General features: G+C 45.4%; 1 protein-coding gene across 1 annotated transcript in view; it reads left to right on the plus strand.

Moving 5' to 3' along the window:
- LOC307082415 (NMDA receptor synaptonuclear signaling and neuronal migration factor-like) overlaps positions 1–20,185 on the plus strand; it is a gene marked incomplete at both ends in the record, with an annotated part of 38,594 nt that overhangs the window by 8,926 nt on the left and 9,483 nt on the right. The window contains 12 exon segments of the mRNA XM_079745974.1: positions 698–759; positions 2,008–2,862; positions 3,235–3,307; positions 8,191–8,259; positions 13,760–13,812; positions 14,219–14,308; positions 14,778–14,905; positions 15,386–15,469; positions 15,953–15,986; positions 16,371–16,441; positions 16,766–16,845; positions 17,496–17,598. Coding sequence (XP_079602100.1) covers positions 698–759; positions 2,008–2,862; positions 3,235–3,307; positions 8,191–8,259; positions 13,760–13,812; positions 14,219–14,308; positions 14,778–14,905; positions 15,386–15,469; positions 15,953–15,986; positions 16,371–16,441; positions 16,766–16,845; positions 17,496–17,598 — 1,702 coding nt within the window.

Genomic DNA, 20,185 nt, shown 5'->3' on the forward strand with positions numbered 1-20,185 from the left:
TGTGTGTATGTGTGTGTGTGTGTGTGTGTGTGTATGTGTGTGTGTGTGTGTGTGTGTGTGTGTGTGTGGTTGCATTTGTATTTGTGCATGTGTACCTGTATGGCTGCTGTAATGTACTCAGCCGAGTTTAATGTGGGTGCAGCAACCCTCCCCACAAGAGAGGAACATGTTTATTTGGAGGACGGTGGAGTTGACAGCCCCCCCCCCCCCCCCCCCCCCCCCCCCCCACACACACCCTCCCTGCCCCTTACCTCCTGGAGTGGGTCATTACACCCAGGGAGGGTGCGAGAGAGTGAGACAGAAGGAATCGGTACCCTATAGAGTGCATATGCCTTCGGCCTCTTGCCGTGAAATGGCCTCTCTATATTGTTTGACCTACTTGACTTGAGGGAAAAGCGACAGCAAATCGACCGATGAGAGGTTACCTGAGCCCCAGGGGGTTAATGATGATGCGTTTATGCCCTCCATGCTTAGCCTGACGCCCTCACACATACGTCACGAGGTATCTAGCCTCAAGTTCCAGATACAAACTTACAGGGTGAGGGAGGGAGGGAGGGAGGGAGGGACGGAGAGTTCTCTGTTCTGTGTTTCTGAGGTTAAAGCTGTTCTGTGTTTCTAAGGTTAAATCTGTTCTGTGTATCTGAGGTTAAAGCTGTTCTGTGTATCTGAGGTTAACGCTGTTCTGTTTTTCTTGCAGAGCAGCACGTGCATTCGGAGATTACCTTCCCCACAATCATCAGGAGAACCACAACGGAGAAGGTGAATTCAGATAATTTCTCCATGGACTGAAACAGAGGCAGAAGCTCTCTGAAGCTATATGCAGCATATGTTTAATAATGTGTTTGTGTGTGTGTGTGTGTGTGTGCGTGCGTGCGTGCGTGCGTGCATGCGTGCGTGCGTGTGTGTGTGTGTTGTGTGCAAGCTGTAGAGTTAGTGTTCCGTCTATGTGCAAGCTGTATTGTTAGGGTGTGTGCTTGTGTGTGTGCGCGTGTGTTTGTGCGCCTGGTGTTCTGTTCAACACCTGTCCGTCTCTACAGTGCTGTTTGTCCTCTCTCATCATCTGACAGATAGACGGACAGATTGTCACAGATTGTCACCTACTTCCCCAGCTTCATAAAAACACCACAGATGAAGAATTATAACACACTTTTTTTATTTTATGCCAGACAGAAAGGCAAACCGAATGCACACTAGCCATTTGAAAGTACAATTCGGTAGGTTACTTGTCCATAAATAATCATACTATGTAATTGAATGGATAATTATCTGCTTGGGTTGTGGCTAACGTATTAGCCTCTGCTAACAAGCTCCATTCCCTTTTGGCCGGTCAGCAGGCTAGCTTGGCAGCTAACCAATGCTGCTGTTGTTTTGTACACTGTAATAAACACACTTTGTATTAAATCACGAATCACGGAAAGGGGGGATTATATTTTGTAATCCTTTTTGTCCTCTGTATTCCGAAAGAGAACAAATTGTAAAATGTTCCTTACATTCTGTTAAAGCCATTCCACATTGTATCACACACGCATGCACACACACACACACACACACACACACACACACACACACACACACACACACACACACACACACACACACACACACACACACACACACACACACACACACACACACCGACCTTCTGTCGGCCTCTCTGGCTTTTTTGTCTCACAAACATTTACCGGCATGCTGCCAGGACACCGAGAGTCACAGATATTGTTCCTCTCCATCAGTATTTCACAATGCCTTTATATTTCCAATTCTCTTCTTGTTTCCTATTAGTCTCTTTGGTGTTTCGTTTCCTCATCCTCTTTTGTCGCTCTCCACACTCTCCATCCCCCCCCCCCTCTCTCTCTCTCTCTCTCTCTCTCTCTCTCTCTCTCTCTCTCTCTCTCTCTGTCTCTCTCTCTCTCTCTCTCGCTCTCTCTTTCTATCTCTCTCTCTCTTTCTCTCTCTCTCTATCGCTCTCTCTCTCTCTCTCCCTCCTCCCCCGCTCTCCCTCTGCAGATCATCTGTTGTCTGACACCTTCCTAGGCCACAACGTCAACGGCTCCAGCAACACCAACCGTCTGCAGACCCCCCGCCTGCCGCCACCGCCAGGCCCCTGTACACCCGGAGCGAAGCCCGCCACCAAACCTCCCCCTCTACCCATCCAGCCGCCCCAGGGGCCCCAGTACCTCCCGGCTCCCCAGGACGACCCCTCCCAGCCCAGCCAGGCCAGCACCCCTAAGCCCCTCGGCCCCCAGGGCCCGTCCAAGCGGCGTCTCACTTCGGACCGCAGCCTCTCCACGGAGGAACCCCCAGCGGGCGCCAGCCTGACCTCAAAGCCCCCCAGGGTGTACACCATCTCCAAGGAGCCAGGGGGAGCAGGGGCGATGACACTGGGCGGGGCCCGCGGCAGCGAGGAGAGCCTGGAGCTGGACGTCCTGAGGAGCTCTAAGGGGGAGGAGCACCACCACCACCACCCTCCTCCTCCTCCTCCCACCACCACCCAGGGATCCTCGTCCTCCCTCACCCAGCCGACCCCGGGCGCCTCCGTGGCAGCAGCCGCCTCCCGGGGCCATCACCGTGGCAACCACCACCGCAGCACCAGCAGCCACCACCACTCCCACAGCCACCCGGGGGGGGCGGCCCAGCCACAGCCCCTGCAGAGCTCCGGGAGCGCACACAACATCCGCGACTGGCCGGGTGGGAGGGGGGGGTCTCGGGAGGACTGCCGGCCCGACTGCGTGGCCTGCGCGCGGCCGCCGTGCCGCAGCCAGCGCTCCCTGGACCTGGACACGTCGGCCCGGGATGGGGGGAAGCACCGCAAGAAGCTGGAGCGCATGCACAGCGAGGACAAGACGTCCACCGACGACAGGGGTGAGAGGGGGAGGGTGGAGGAGTCTGAGGGATGGATATGGTTATATACATAGGAATGGATGGATGGTTGGTTAGACAGACCGACAGACCGACAGACAAAATGGAGGAGGCGGAATTGATGGATGTTGAAGGGATAAAATGAAGAGAGAGATGGATAGATAGCTGATAAATGAATGGGAGGGAGGGCTGAATAAGATGGATGGATGGATAGAACAGACAGATGGAGGAACAATACGGAGGGTGAAATAGATTGATGGATAAGATTGATTGAGGGTCTAACAAGTGGATGTGTTGATAAATGGATAAAGGGGACGGGTGTGTTGAACGCTGCCTCTCTGACTGTCTGGTTGTTTGTTTGTGTTTTCTCTCCAGATGACACTTCTAACAGCTGGTTCCCCAAAGAGAACATGTTCAGCTTCCAGACGGCCAGTACTACCATGCAGGCGTGAGTATCGCAACGTTAATTTCCTCACATAAACGCCTCAATACACTTGAAATGAAATCGACTGGCTCTAGAAAATTGTCTGTTTACTCTCATCATTTGACTGGGCTGAAATATTAGCCCACTGCTTTCGGTTTTCAGAGACCGACGTCAAAGATGTAATAATAGTTCATTAAAGTGAAATTATAATGAAAGCTTGCCAATGCACTGGGCTACAGTGAGGATATGCACTGTGAATTACCCGAGAAATATATTGAATTTTCTGTCAAAGATTTCGCTGTGGTCATACGATGGAGCCTGTGGCCTTCATGTTCATGCTTGGCCTTCATGTTCATTCAACTCTCTCACACTGGAACACCAAGAGAAGACTGAGTTCATTATTCAATATAACAAAAGGGACCACAATGTACTTCGTGGAATTACTCTGAACATACAATGAGGGATAATATATACAAGTCAAGTTATTGATAATAATAAATAAAATAACCTAAGTGCATAGATTATTAGCATTGGGAGCCCTCCAGTGGAATCAAACCCTCAAAGCTGGCAGTAGTTAATGCCGTTCTGTACCAATTGAGCAACAAAGGACCATGTTTATTAATATATAGCATATTCACCCATACATACACAAACACACAACCACACACGTGCAGGCCCAACCAAACACACGCACACATGCACACACTCACACTCTCTTTCAACCCGGTCCCTGACTCTCTAATTACCTCCTTTTGCTTGAGCCTTTGATTACAACCATTTGGTACATAGGTCTCTCTCTTCCTCTCTCTCACTCTTGCTCTGCCTCTCTCCCTCACTCACTCTCTCGCTTGTTCTCTCTCACACTCTTGCTCGCTCCACTCTCTGTAGCTCTTGCCCTCTCTCTCTCTCTCTCTCTCTCCCTCCTCCACCTCATCCCCTTCATCTCATCCCACACTCCCCTATGTCTTCTCATGTGTCAGCACCTCCTTCTCTCTCCCCGTTTCTCTGCCTCTCTCTCTCCTTCCTCTCTCCTTTTTATCTGTCCATCTCTCCACCCCCTCACCTGACCTGCCCTCTATAATTAACCATAGCTCACCACCCTGATCTCTCGCCCGACCTCCCCCGTCGCTTAACGAGTGACTCCAGTCTAAGAGAGGAGGAGGAGGAGCCGCTCAGAAACATCTATAGAACGCCCACAGGCGTCACCCCAACCCCTGCTCCACCACCGCCACCCCTCCCAGCTCCACCGTACACATAAGGCGTCCTAAGATAGCGTTTATTGAGCGCTCCGTCAGCTCTTGTGTTCGGCAGGAATCAAAGGAAGAAGGTGCCCGATGGCTCCGTCCAAACTAGGAGAAAAACGTACAGAGATAACATTTGCGAGAGAGATCGCTGTAAGCGTAAACTCCCCGCTTTCACTCATAAGCGATGTCATTTGATTTTTTGCGTTCTTTCTTTGCTGTCTCACGGAACCTACGCATTTTTTGGTATCGGGCACTGAGTCGGGAAAGTCCGACCTCACATCGACCAGCTTTTAATCCTTTAAGACGGGCTTGACACATCGTGACATCATTGAGTTTGTCAGGTTTCCATTTGTCTTCACATGACTCAACTCAGTCGATACTACCAGGTTTTCTTTTACCCATCGAATACTTGTCTTTACTTCCAGGAAAATATTGATTAGAATGTAGAAAAGAACAGCGATTAAAGTTAATAGTCGCAATGCATCAGGAGTAACTGTGATACAAAACACCTGCAGGATTAGTAATAGTTGGTCTGATGATGTGTTGATGGAATACTGCCCCCTGTTGAGTTTAATCAATCTGTTAATCCCCTGTCTGCCTCTCTTTCTCTTTCTCTCTGTCTTGTTCCACCTCTTGTGCCAACTGATCCAATGGCGCAGAATATCGTGAGTAAAGTTCTTGTTAACACTTCGCCCCACCCTCCGCTCACAACCCACTGCACCTTTTTTTCATTTGCTTGTTGAGATATCTCTACCTATCTCTCTTTTCATCCAGATCTCTCTCTGTCACTCCCACTCTCATTCACTCACTCAATCTCTCTCTGGCTTCTGATTGGCTACCACACCTACCACAAAGAGGAGAGGGGACACGTCTCCTCCTCATGTGCTGAATATCCTGTTGGTTTCACCTTTGACCTCACCCTCCCTTCCCTCCTTGAGTGTTTGAAGTTATGGCTTCCTACCGCAGAACCCTTCTTATGTACCGAATAAGACTAGTAGAGATGTAAATGCAAAAATGTTGAAGATTTTGCGACTTTTGTAATTTATAGGTATTATAAGTATTATTATTATATTATATTATAAGTGGTTGGTCCAATCCATCCTGTGGCATTAACATTGTGTGAGCATCCCGACAGGGCGTCCCCTTACTGGAGGCCTGTGCTGTGGCCACCTCTACGCACATTGCTTTTGTACTTCTGTCTGATATGACTTTTATATGCCAACAGTGCAGCGCTACTATAAACAGTTAAGCACTCATTGTAAATGCCTAATTTGCTCTTCTGACACAGTAGTTCACAGGCCTTTAGAGGAACGCAACGTACAGCGTTATTGTATGGGAAGTGTGTACCGCTCTCGCTCTAAGAGAAAGCCATTAAGCCGGTGAATACATTCACTCTATTTTTATACAGACGTGGCATAAAGTATAAGGTACATTAGGGTCTGTTTTTGAGTGCTATGATGCTTCCAGAGAAAGGCTAGAGGCTGTTTCAGGCCCAGTCCACATGATGCCAAAGGTTTTAGAGAGGAAGAGGTTTTGAAGAGGTCGTGACAACAGAGGTTTTGGGGCCTAAAAACTTTTAACAGCGTCTTCCAGAGTGGAGTTTTTTCTAAAACGTAGCCCTTACCGCTCCGTGTGGACAGGTGGAACCATAGCTATGTGAAAACGATGACGACAAGCGTCGAAAGTATAAGAAAAGCCGTTATACCCAGGCTCGTGGTTTTATTTTGGGATTTTTGCATTTTGAGTAGAAAAGTTAGACCACTATCTACTTACCTTGCATACTTGCTACATCATTTTTCCTCCTTCCGTTCTGAAGCGGATACAAAACTCTTTTGAAAATGCTATTTATATACCCGAAACCAGTGTCAGAGTTCAGACATCTTTCAAATATGGTATTCTAAACCAAATAAACAATCAGAATTGTACACTTACAATTACGTTCGAAAACCTCCATGTCGATCTAATATTGATTTTGGCACAAAATAACAACGTCAAGGACGTTGAAACACAATGACAAAAGAATTTAATCAGATAAAAACAAAACTCTTCACCCCAACAATAAAGTGTCTGACTCAACCACAGACATTATCCCCCGTCCTCACCCACGCGTGAAGAACTCCTGTGATTAGCTGATGACAGCAAAATGCACTCTGGAGATAACGAGGACGTCTTGCTGGTTTGAGAGGCCGGTGATTACCCCTGGATAACGAAGGGCCCCCGGCCCCTCATGACAGATCCTCCAGTTCGCCTGACACCCTGTCGGGCCCCCGCAGGCCAACGTGAGGTGCCCACGTGGAAGGGACGGGCACACTGACAGGCCGATGGGCCGGAAGTCCTCGAAACGTACATTCATATACAAAATTGATTTTCTTCCGACAATGACTGGAGACCATATAATTTTCACTTACTAGAAGTGTTTTGACATCACATCTATAATACATGGGTTGTATAGGGCTACCATTTCAAGTTCTACCTGAAACTCACTCTGTATCCGACGTATAATACAGTAGTTTGTCTTACTCAGGTACGCCACAGCTCATTGTGTCAGAATCTGACTTTGTAAGAGGATGAACATTGCCAATGTAAAGCTTTGAGGTGAAGAATGAATCTGCAACACTGCATTTAAAGAGAGCAGATAACCAATGTCTCCCAAGCTCATGCCTGTATTGGTCGCAGACTCTGCTCCTCGCTGCACCTCCTTTGTTGCTGTGACATGCAGTAGTGTGTAGCTTCCACAGTGTATCCTTGCGGTGCTTCTGTGTTTCTTGTGGCACTTCACTATTCTATTCGCTTAGCGATGCTTACGTCAACCCCTCACTGACACCCAGCACCCCAACCCCAACCTGTACTCGCCGCACCTGCCCCTCAAGCCCTGCCACCCACCTGACCTCAAGCTCTGGTTCCAGAGCTTGACATTTTCTGCTTGAACACGAGTTCAGTGTTATATATGTCCTTCTGATGGCAGAAATGTAAGGGTTAGACATCATTTTTTTATATTCCTTACCATTTTTGGTGGTACTCCACTATCGGAAATTTCCCACATCTTAAACAATATGTTTTTATGTTTATTATACAGTGTTGATTTAGTGGCTAGTGACTCAGAGTTAGCATTTAGAGTGCTCTCCACTGCCTTAACATTGAAAGGGTGTAGAAAACACTTCACAAGACTATACAAAGTGTGAGGCATTACAGTACTTTTGCTTGCTGACATTTACTTGCTGAAACATTAGTTCATTCCGTGCAACTTGAGGCTTTCAAATGTGCACCTTGCTTACTCCTCCTGCATTACAGGCAGGATCAAAATTCTATGTTCATTTCTTTCAGAGGTAAAAAGACTGTTTCAATATTGATTTCAGTGAGTGAATCTGGATAAATATATAAAAATCTTTAGGTGAAATTAACTTAGACCTTCCTAAAAAAAAAAAAGTATTTTTAACATGAATAGTAGTGAATAGCGCAGTGTCGAATAGTTTAACATCTACTGGCACACACATTATACACTAACCCTATGAGCCTTAGAAAATATCTCAAATTCATTTTTCGCAGACCATTAACTTTTGGACCGTTGTCGTTTTCTGAGTCAGCTATGGTTCAAATATAACATCTTTGGCGTTAATTTGGGGTACCCCGCCACCCGCTTAACGTTGTCACGCATCCCGGCAGGGCGTTCCGGGGCATCGGCGAGAAAAAGAGGCGCAAAGGAGACCAAGAAACAGCTTCCCAGACAGAGAGGTACCGTGTCCTGGCCTTCCTGTCCCCTAGTTTCCCTTCCCGTAGTGTCTGGTACTTTCGGGTACCGTCCTGTATTGTCTGTTGCTGTCTGTCGCTGTACGGTACTGTCCCGTGCTGTCCCCTAGTTTACCCTGCTGCTGTACCGTAGCATCCTGTAGCACTGTCTCCTACTGTCCACTGATATCCCCTAGTGTACAGAAGTGTTCTGCTGTCCCCTATGATCAGATTTCTTTTTTTACAGGGACAATACACAGCTCATTAGCAGTACCTGAGTCAGCTATAAGCTAATTTTGTCATCTGTAATTTTGTCACCTCAAAAACAACAACAAAATCACAACATTGGGACACCCCAACAACAACAACATCACAACATTCTGACACCAGACTTTTAACGGAACACGCACAGAGCACTTTGATAATTGGTGATCAACTGTTTTCGAAATTTTCTGTTGGCGGCGACCAACCTCCACTTTGATAGTGACCCATTTTGAGGTCCCGGCCGTAGGTTAAGAAACGCTGCTCTGGGTTCCTGCGTGTCCAGGGCCTCGTTTCCCGATAACAAGGATCCACGCTCGTACGATCATTCTCACGATGGATCTTGCGATCCATCGTAAATTTCTTTGGAGCATTTCCCGAAACTCCTCTAAACATGAACGCGCGTTCACTGCACTCACAACGTTTGTAGAATTGTAACTGTCTACTGACAAGGCGCTGAAATGGGCTCTGGAAAATGGGGTTAAAAAGGGTTAAAATATCAAGGCCAACAGCAGAGTAGCCTACGAAAATAATAGACTGCAATAATATGAATGCTAAAGATATTAAAACGCAATTGATAAGGCCTAGGCCGGCATATGGATCAGTCCTAATCCTGAATGCACTGTGCGTGAATTTTTTCACGGCCCTCCTGAAATAATTCCATATTAAAAAAATAAAAAATAGCTTGTGTGACAACTACATTTTTCTTAATGTGCTGATTTCTGAAAAATGCTTTGTGCAGCAAAGAGAGACGACTTGAATATTTGTAGACATTAAAATTGCAACGTTCCATTCATTTATTATCATTCAAACGCAGAGGCTAGGCATTGACACACGGCTATTGCTGACCCGATTAGGAGAGCTTGGTCTAGATCCTGCCCAAATTGTTGGGCAGGATGATGTAGGCTATAGGTCTTTTTACACTGCCAAGCCGGTTGGTCGCAGCTTGGCATGCCTGGCGATTTCACCGATATCTCAAGTTTCCTGTGTAAAACCGAGGGGCTCAAATCCCCCGTTCGTCATGGCGCGGGCTTTCTCGGTTCACTGGAGAAGGATGGGCTGCGCACGGAAATTATTCTAGACCTCTTTAGAATAATTTGCATTAGCCTATTGCATACTCCCGAATGTTTTTTTTATTTTTATGAATGAAGACACCCGCAGGCAATAATGAGTTCAGTCTAGACTACAAACGCAATTAACTAAGATCCTGGATGTTCGTTACTGTCTAGACACGGTCCAAGCCTAAATAGTTAAGAAATTCTCCGACACCCGCTGGTCTCAGCATGATTCATGTCTACAGTAGCCTATGTCTTCTGTCATTGCTCAATATGAGGACATTTGAACCACGATGCTTGAATTAAATTCAGAGGGAGACAGCAAGTGCAGCTCGAAAGCGACCTCCCACACAAGAGCAATGGAATCATTTGATTTTATTATCTGCCTTATGACGTGGCGTTTGAACGGTAGATTTCGGCTGCGCATGTACTTTTGGAATTTTAAATTGCTGCAATAAATTATGTTGTTGTTGACTTCTAAAATGTCTCTATCTTTGCTGTTTAAATCTAATCTAATATATCGGCGGTAACCACTGGTTTTGGTTGCGAAATTGCGCCAGCTGGGCATTCCGTGTTATTGGATGTGTTTTAATAAAACGCATCCAATACACGGAATGTCCGCTGGTGACGCCACTGAGGCTATAGTAGGCTAACGATGCTCTTAGCATCCTACGAGTACCCCTGGAGTCCTCGTTATCTACGAGCGTTTTCACGACGTTCGTTACCAACAATGCTTTCGGGAAACGGTGTGAAAACAGTACGATGCTCGTACGACGCACTTCACGATCCACTTAGGCTAACGATGCTTTCGGGAAACGGGGCCCAGTTCTTTATACTCCTGTCAGGTGCTGTCCTGTACTGTCTAAGGCTGCTCCCTACTGTCCTCCAGTCCAAGTACTGTTTCGGTACTGTTCGGTACTTCTGATACTGTCGTATACTGTTGTGTGTTGGCCGAGCTCTTTATAAAACGCTCATTACTTAAAACTTCCATCACAGACACACACAGACACACATAAATACACAAAGCTGTCAACGTGCAACATAGTGAATCATGCTGCAAGACATATAGATTGATGACCTGAGAATTTCCCGCTCCTGATGAAAATACTACTTAAAGAAGCGTGCCAGTGTGTGTATCTGTGTGTGTGTGTATATGTCTGTGTTTCTTGAAAGTGAGTGATTGTGTGTGTATGTGCACACAGACACATATGTACTGTAATGGAATTTCATTCTAGCCCTCATACTGCGTAATCTTTCTAATCTTCCTCCTCATCGTCTTCCTCGTCCTGGATTAGTGGATCAGCCCAGCAGGTCCTGTATCAACCCTATGTGGCTTCCACGTCAGTGGCAGAATTAGGGCACGCTACCTGTATGCTACATGCAAAGAAAATGACACACACAAACACACACAAAGAAACACACACACAAACACACACACACAAAGACACACACACACAAAAAGAAACTCACTCACACACAAAGCACGCAGTAAATTGTGAGGCTGTGTTCTAGATGTTAGGTGGGTGCTGGTCTGAAGCTCACCTCTTGTAAACCAACATAGGCTGCAGACCCCCCCCCCCCCCCCACACGTCCACTAGCTCTGTATCATCTCTTTCTCTCGCTCTCTTTCACTGTCTCTCTGTCTCTCTTTCACTCTCTCTCTGTCTCTCTTTCTCTCTCTCTCTCTCTTTCTCTCTCTCTCTCTCTCTTTCTCTCTCTCTCTCTGTCTCTCTTGCTGTCTCTCTCTCTAGCTTTCTCTCTCTCTCTCTCTCTGTCTCTCTCTCTCTCTCTTTCTCTCTCTCTCTCTCTCTCTCCTCTTTCTCTCTATTCTCTCTCCAACAGCTCTCTCTCTCTGTCTCTCTCTCTCTCTCCTCTTTCTCTCTATTCTCTCTCCAACAGCTCTCTCTCTCTGTCTCTCAATCTGTATCTTGCTCTCTTTCACTCACTTTCTACATCTTTTGCCTGCCCTTTCTCCCATCCCCAAAACTTCCGCCCATGCTATATCTCTCTCTCCCTCTCATCTTTCTCTCCCCTCCCTCTCCCGCTCCCCCATATCTCTCTCTTTGTGAGTCATCTCTCTATTCCGGGCTCTGCCGTCACGTCTCAACCCAGGGTATTAAAATTAGCAGTTTTTAACCCGTTTCTGACCTGTTTTTATGCCCCGTCCAAGCCTACTTGAAGGCAAAGCAATGTGGAAAATACTGACTTTGAATCATAGTAGTGCAAATAATGAAAACATAGAATAATATCACTGTAATATACAAACATATCTATTAATGCAATTTATGTTTTTACTAGTTAACGATTGACATTGATACTCTGTCAAATTAGTTGTATTTGAGTGTGTGTGTGTGTGTGTGTGTGTGTGTGTGTGTGTGTGTGTGTGTGTGTGTGTGTGTGTGTGTGTGTGTGCGTGTGTGTGTGTGCGCGTGTGTAAGTGTGCGTGTGCATGTGCATATGTGTGCCCCTGTTTTGAATCAATGTCACTTCGATAAAACTGAAATCCCATTTAATGAGGAAAGACAAACTGACTTTGAGATATTTGAGAGGTTTAATGCTCGCCAAAAATATTCCTCTATATCTCTCCCTCGCTGTGTGTGTATAGGGAATTTTATTTATGTTTTAACAGCGATGTCCTTGTGTTACAAGGTGTGTTTAGAAGCACTTCCATGTCTGAATCTAGATCGTGTCCAGACTACAGTCGTTAAATATGCAGGGGGATATCTCCTGAGTAGAAAAACAAGTTTATATTATGCAATTAATATTTTTACCATATATAGGCCTATACATTATCGACCGTAGCCTATATTAAACAACTTCTGCATTTTACAGCTAACTTTACCCTTTCCATCTTGCCAGCAGCTGGGGAATTTTGTCTTCGCTACTCAAATCAATTTGAAAAAACAATTTGTTGTTGTGTATCTTGACTAAGCTATCCTTCTTGGCTTTGTGTGTTAACCTGTGTACCTGTGCTGGTCTATTTGCAGCACAGTGTGTGTGTATCTAGGTAGAAGACACTTTTCTAATCAACACATACTCAAACCCAAGCCGTTCTGTACTTCTACAGCTAAAACATGCAGTTTTAGTACTTTCCAGGTGTAGGCATCTGATAGTACTATTTTATAGTTGCTGATCGGCATACATAGAGGCTAATTATTCACCCTGCAAATGTCCAACATTGTGTAATTATTACACAATTGAAGTGCTTTACATAAATTATTCTTGTGGATTGTATTTGTTAATAACTATTTATACATGCAAAGTATAATATAAAGTATGCAAAGTTTCTATTGGTCTTTTAATATGAATGTCTCACAATGAAAGCTAGAGAGGGAGGACACAAAGGGGAAAAAAGGAGTTACATTGAAAGCCAAAAAGCAAGAGAGAGAGAATAGGAGATGTAGGAAAGCAAAGTAAGCAGTACAGTCAGTAAAGAGACACACGGCCAGATTAATTTATAATTACTAGTTTAATGTTTATATCATGAATAATATAATCTGTTGTTATTATATGAGCTCATGGTCTCTCGCTGTGTTTTTGCAACGACTAGCTTGCATGGCAACGGGAGTTAACAAAACAACAACAAAACTGAACAAATGATTGCATGTCATTAGTAATGCCATGGTCCTTGCTGAAATGAGAGAGAGAGATATGGAGGGAGTGAGGGAGATAGAGTGGGGAGAGAGACAGAGTGAGAGAGAGAGAAAGGATGAGAGAGATGAAGAGGGAGAGAGATGAAGGGGGAGAGAGAAGAGAGAGACTTAATACTGACCATTATTCAGTGTTGCTGCAGTGAGGTGAAGGGGTTTTTCATGGAATATGAGTTCAGAATGCCGCTGTGGTTAATGGTCATTTTTGTCCAGCTCTGAAGCATTGCAAACCACATGCACTTAAAATCGCCTTTCCTGTAGCAGTTGTGTGTAAAGAGCTTTTAATGCAATTTAACATAACTTCAAACACTACTGTCCCATAATCCCTCACAACCTCCACATCTTGCTTTTAAATATGCTTTCGATTGGACTGTATTATTCCTCTCCTTCTACTCTCTCACTCTCATATTTGTTAATCTTGTTCTGTCTACCCTCTTTATCTCATTGTTAATCTCTGTCTCTCTTCCTTCTCTCTCTCCTCTGTCTCTCTACCTGCTCTCTCATTGATAATCTCTGTCTCTCTACCTTCTCCAACTGCAGAAACTTCCGGAAGCATCTGAGGATGGTGGGAAGCCGTCGTGTGAAAGTCCAAAGTGGGTTTGTGTGTATGTGTGTGTGTGTGTATGTGTGTGTGTGTATGTGTGTGTGTGTGTGTGTGTGTGTGTGTCTGTGTGTGTGTGTGTGTGTGTCTGTCTGTGTGTGTGTGTGTGTGTGTGTGTGTGTGTGTGTGTGTGTGTGTGCGTTTCTGCTTGTTAACTAGCAGTAGCTGTGAGTTATTAGTTTCATCACTTTATCTTTTACTGCTTTAGGTTCAAATTGTGCAATTGATGAGGAACGCATGTGTAGGTTTAAATGAGGTCAGCGGCCATTAAGCATGTGCTTCATTACTCAAGAACGTGCTACACGTCAACATATCACGACGAAGCACGGGCTGCTGGAAACGTGCACGGGTGGTTTGAGCGTGCTAACCTCTGCACGTTTCACCCCCTCCCCCGACAGCCTTTGCAGAACGCCGCGCAAAGAGCTTCAGCCGATCCTGGAGCGACCCCACCCCTGTCAAGCCAGACTCCCTGCACGACTCCAGGGACAGTGAGTGTGTGTGTGTGGCTGTACGCGCTTACACGTACACGTACACAGACACATACACCTAGACGTAGACGTACACACATACACGCAGACACAGACACAGACACTTACAAATAGACATTTCTGCACACATATACAAATGCATATACAAATATAGTCATATACAGATCCACACACATGTGTTGGGGTCTAACACATTCTGACTCCCGCCCACTCATGTCCCTATCTCACCCTCCTCTCTCTGTGAGAGCCCAGGTGCACTGCTTTAGATTTGTGGGTGTGTGTGTGTGTGTGTGTGTGTCTCTCTCTCTCTCTCTCGCGCTTTTTCTCTCTCTGATCTTGTTTACTTTCATCTCCTGTATGATGTTTGTGTGCACGTCTGTAAGTGTCTTTGTTCGTGCATGATGGACACATTTACAAGGGTGTTTGTGCATGCTTAAAAAACTGTGTGTGTGTGTGTGTGTGTGACCAGGTGGGGAACTGCGTGAGTCTACAGGGACCCTTGATGAAGGGCTGAGTGAGGATGCTGATTGGGAGGAGGAGAGGGAGGCCGAGAAAGTAGCCTGCGAAGGAGATGACTTTATCCCGCCGAAGATCATGGTGAGCTCCGCTATGCACTGAAAAACACACACACACACACACACACACACAAACACACACACACACACACACACACACACACACGCACACACACAAACACATACATACACATTCAGTTCCGACTTTATTAAAACTGTTCAGTTATTGTTCCTTTATTGGGACATTTTATATCCTGCTGTTCCAATCTCTGTTGTTTTCATGCTGATTGTTTTCATCGATGTCCGCAATTGGATCCCTACGGTCTAGTCTGTGTTCCTGCATTTCCTGCAACTTAAGATCCAGCAGTCAAACAATGTTATGGCAGAACTTCTGATCCAGTGGTCCTGATACTCCTGAACTTGCTATGTCAAATGATATAACATTCCCATTTGATATGAACCTAAAGTCTGATTTGTGGGACTAAGTAAATCCTGAAGTGATGAGTGACACGAGAGCAGAGAAGTCTGTAGGTGATCAGGTCTCCAACTGTTTCCTCTCCAGCTGGTCTCCTCCAAGGTGCCTAAGGCGGAGTACGTCCCCAACATCATTCGTCGGGAGGATCCTTCCGTCATCCCCATCCTCTACGTGAGTGGCCGACATCCTTTTTGCTCTGCCCACACCAGAAGTTTTGCAGAATTCAAGCGATTCAAACGATTTGGCAAAATAAATCTGTTTGCTGACATTTGCTGATCTGACATTTTTCACATTGAAAATCGTAATTACGTAAAAACTAATAATTACAATGGCAATACTACCATAGATAATAGGTGTAGGTAGGTAAGAATAGCAACTTTTCATGAAACCTCCACAAAGAAAGCAATTAATGCAAAATATAAGGACGTAATGAGTTCAAAAGGGACCTCACTAATGGCGGACCATGTAATTATTTTAATCAACCTTCATGTTTCGTAGAAGAATAAATTAACCTTTCACAAAAAGATTACATTAGCAACAATCTACAATCAAATAAGATATATGATTGTAATAAATTGAAATGCAAGTGTAATGTTCAAAAGAGTCCAGTAGAATAACTTTTATTAAGAATCTTCTTGTATCTGTTTGTTTTAGGATCACGAACACGCCACGTTTGATGACATCATCGGTAAGAAGAACAGTCTGGGCTCTCTTTGTTCACCGTCTTTTCTTCTCTTATTCCACCACCTCAGCTTTGAAATGGAAATTAATTTAGAGTGTAAATGTCGAGGAGACCCCCGGGTGAGGGTGATTATTCTAGAGAGAGATGACTCATATTGTTTACAAGCATGTTTCTGTCTGAAAAAGAGTTACACACCGACTGTTAGTGAGAGTTGAAGCTACCATCGTGGGTGGGGATGTGTGTGCGTGTGTGTCTTTAATAGTTATAGAAGAGTCGATCGATTGACCCATTGTCTCTCTCTCTCTCTCTCTCTCTCTCTCTCTCTCTCTCTCTCTCGCTCTCTCTCTCTCTTTCTTTCTTTCTTTCTTTCTTTCTTTCTTTCTTTCCCAGAGGAGATAGAGAAGAAACTGACGGCATACAGGAAGGGCTGCAAAATCTGGAACATGCTCATTTTCTGCCAGGTGAGTGAGTAGGTCCCCACTTTTTATTGAGGTTTATTCATGGTCATGTACATTACAATGGGGTCACAGGCTTAAAAAGGTTGGGAACTCTTGATTTAAACTGTAATGATTTGATCAAGTCAAGTCAATTGCATTAGTTAAGCCCCTAATCACAGTTGCAGTCTGAATTGGCTCACAGATCACATGTTACGATCCCCGCTCACCATTAGCCCTCGAAATAGCAACAAAAAACTCCCCAAATCCAGAGGGGGGAAACCCTGAGAAGATGATGTATATGGATATGAGTTATACCACGACTGACTCTGTGTCTCTGTTGCCCATCAGGGGGGACCTGGACACCTCTACCTGCTGAAGAACAAGGTGGCCACCTTCGCCAAGGTGGAGAAGGAGGACGACATGATCCAGTAAGAGTCACAGACACATTCCAAACCCCCAAAAAACTACAAACATGGCCGAGACTGTTTCTCACAGTCATGTACTGTCGTATCTCAGCTGAGAGAAACAGCCGAAATACGACAGTACTTATTAATAAAAAAAAAGGAGAAATCTGGGATCACAACAGAAGCCACAGGACATAACGTGACACTTAAAGGACTATATATATGTACAGAGAAAATGTCTAACCTATCTATCTAAGACTAGTTAAATTGAGTTAGGATGACGTAGTTCTAAAGCCAGTTTATAAAGCTGCAGATGCACTTGTACGTTTGTTCCTGCAACATGTTACGAGAACACTTATCTTTCACAGATGAATGCCCTTGCATTTGCAGTTCTACTAATGTTACGAACAAGGTGACAGTAACTTTTATATGAGCTGCTGTAACGCCTTATCTTAACCTCCAGGATGAATCAATTATTATCTAGCTATCTAACTCCTCTATCTCACGACACACACTTTTACTTTGACAACTCACATGGATGATTTTCTCACTTTCCCTCCTCTAAACAGCCGTGCCAACAGTGTAGGAATGAATCAAATATTACTCATACGAATGGTCTCTTCCCTTCCCATGACTCAGGTCTGTGTGTGTGTGTGTGTGCTGTGTGTGTGCAGGTTCTGGTTGAAGCTGAGTCGTCTGATGAGTAAGCTGAATCCTGACCCTAACCTGATCCACATCATGGGCTGCTATGTCCTGGGGAGCGCCAACGGAGAGAAGGTACTCATCCGCTCTGTCTCTAGAGCCGATTTCCTAGCGGACCCAAACACCCACTAACACCCACTTACGCCTGGCCTTGGCCTTTAGAGGGAAAGGTTAACAATTGGCGTTCATCCCAAATGACTGAGGGAATCACGGGTATGGATGGCCGTGCCTGCCGGCTCAGATTGGCAGTGATGGAATCATGACTAACAGGTGAACACGCACCATTAGCACCGCCTGTTTCCCAGAGCGCTGCTTTGACACCGTCTGTACCTTCTGCGGCTCTTTGTCGTCTTAGCCGCCAATGACGTCCGTCTGCGTCCGAGCAGGTCAAATTGTTCCGAATTAGTCTGCAGCAAATTTGGAAGAGAGACTGAATGTGGCAAATATAAAAAGGTTTTCGCAAGGCAAACTCGTTTACTGGCCATAGGTAGGGAGTCAATCATGTCTTATTTCCCCGCAACTTTTTTGTGGAGTATGGCTATATCTCTCTCGCTCTCTCTTTCTTTCTCACTCTTATTTGCTCTCTCTCTTTTTTTCAATCTCTCTTACGTTTCACTCTCTCTCATGCTCAGTCCCACTCTCTTAGTCTCACTCTTTCACCCTCTCCCTCTCATTGAAATCGGTGTAATTTTCTCTCTTATAAGAAAAGATATATCTCTATAGCTCTGATGTTCAGGTTCAGTCTCTTTCCATGCGTGTCTGTAAGGCTCTGGCAATACTAAATAACCCTCATCCGGTTTCCCTCAGCTTTGGAACACAGGAATTGGTACGGCAGAAAATCAGAAAAACCTGGACCCCTTATAAATAATAAATCATAAAACCAAAGTAAATCCTGAAAAAGTGGTGTTGATGTTTGCTCAGGTGTACAGAAGAAATCACGTTGTGTGTGTGTGTGTGTGTGTGTGTGTGTGTGTGTGTGCGTGTGCGTGCGTGCGTTCTTGCACTCCCTTGTGCTCAAACACACACCTGCTCCCTAAAATCCCATCAATCCACTAAGTACCCCTGTTTCCCCAAAAATAAGCCCGTCCACACTCCACTCAGACACACTGAGTACCCAATGTTGTCGTCAGTCTCTGTTGCTTGGCAACCAGTACCTGCCCCTGTTTTCCGACCAAGTCAAACCTTCACACTGGGGGTCATTGAGTTGCATAATACCAGGAAACACATAGTAGTCCACATAGTAGTCCACATAGTCTAGTGGTTAGGATATTCGGGTTAGGGTAAGGCGTTTGGGGGTAAATGACCACTATCATGCCCCTTCACGCTCTCTCTTACACACACACACACACACACACACACACACACACACACACACACACACACACACACACACACACACACACACACACACACACACACTTAAGCCAATTTTTCACCATGGCCTCAGGAGGTAGACCTGGTTATCTGCTTCAATCCCCGGCTCCTCCAGCTAAGTGTCAAAGTGTCCCTGACAGGACCCCTAAACCTCACTGCCACTGACGAGATAGCTGTTGCCTTGCATGGTTGACACATCTGTCGCTGTATGAATGGGTGAATGTGAAGCCTAAAGTGTAATACTGTATAGGTGGCCACACAGACCTAGAAATGCGCTACGCAGTCCATTTACAATGTACATACGCACACATTCACCATGCCCAGACGATAAAAGAGTAACATTTTAATAGAGGGGCGCACATAAACACCCAAATATAAGCCCACACACACATAAACACACACACACACACACACACACACATATACACACACACACACACACACACCCACACACACACACACACACAGATACACATACACATACAAACACACACACACACATACATACATAAACACACACACACACACACACATACTCCGTACTGTTCCAAAGCGAGCAGACAAAAGTTCTAAGTCGTAAGCGCGTCAGATCTCTCTCTCTCTCCTGCTGGCTTGCCCGGGGGAATCCAGCATTGTGTGTGACCTCATCCTCTCCAAGACGACGGTGGAACAGAACGCACAGTGGGGCGAAAACAAAGCGCTCACCGGCTGCATTACGCACATCAGCATAATCACATCAGTGTGTGTGTGTGTGTTGCACTGAACAGACAAACACGCACACACAGATAAATCCCCAGCTTCCTCTTTCTTTCCCCAAACGCATTTGTGCCAAACACCCAAACACACACACACAGACAGACACACACACACACACACACACACGCACACACACACACACACACACACACACAAACAGGCACCTCTATGCCTTTTAGGTGTGCTCAGTATTGCAGGCTTACACAATGATTAGCCTTTCTGCCTCCCCCCATACTGGGCATGGTCCGCTGGGTTTCCAGCATTGTGTGAGCAAGTCTGTCTGTGGGTTTTTTTGTGGTTTTTTTTGTGTGCGTGTGTTGTGTGTGTGTGTGTGTGTGTGTGTGTGTGTGTGTGTGTGTGTGTGTGTGTGTGTGTGTGTGTGTGTGTGTTGATGTGAGTGTGTATTCAGGAGTGTGTGAGTATGTGTCCAGAAGTGTGGGTGTGTGTGTGTTTAGGAGTGTTGGATTATGTTGATGTATTGTGTGTGTGTGTGTGTGTGTGTGTGTGTGTGTGTGTGTGTGTGTGTGTGTGT

Source organism: Pollachius pollachius (genome assembly GCF_949987615.1).
Source record: "Pollachius pollachius genome assembly, chromosome: 1".
Taxonomy (NCBI): domain Eukaryota; kingdom Metazoa; phylum Chordata; class Actinopteri; order Gadiformes; family Gadidae; genus Pollachius; species Pollachius pollachius.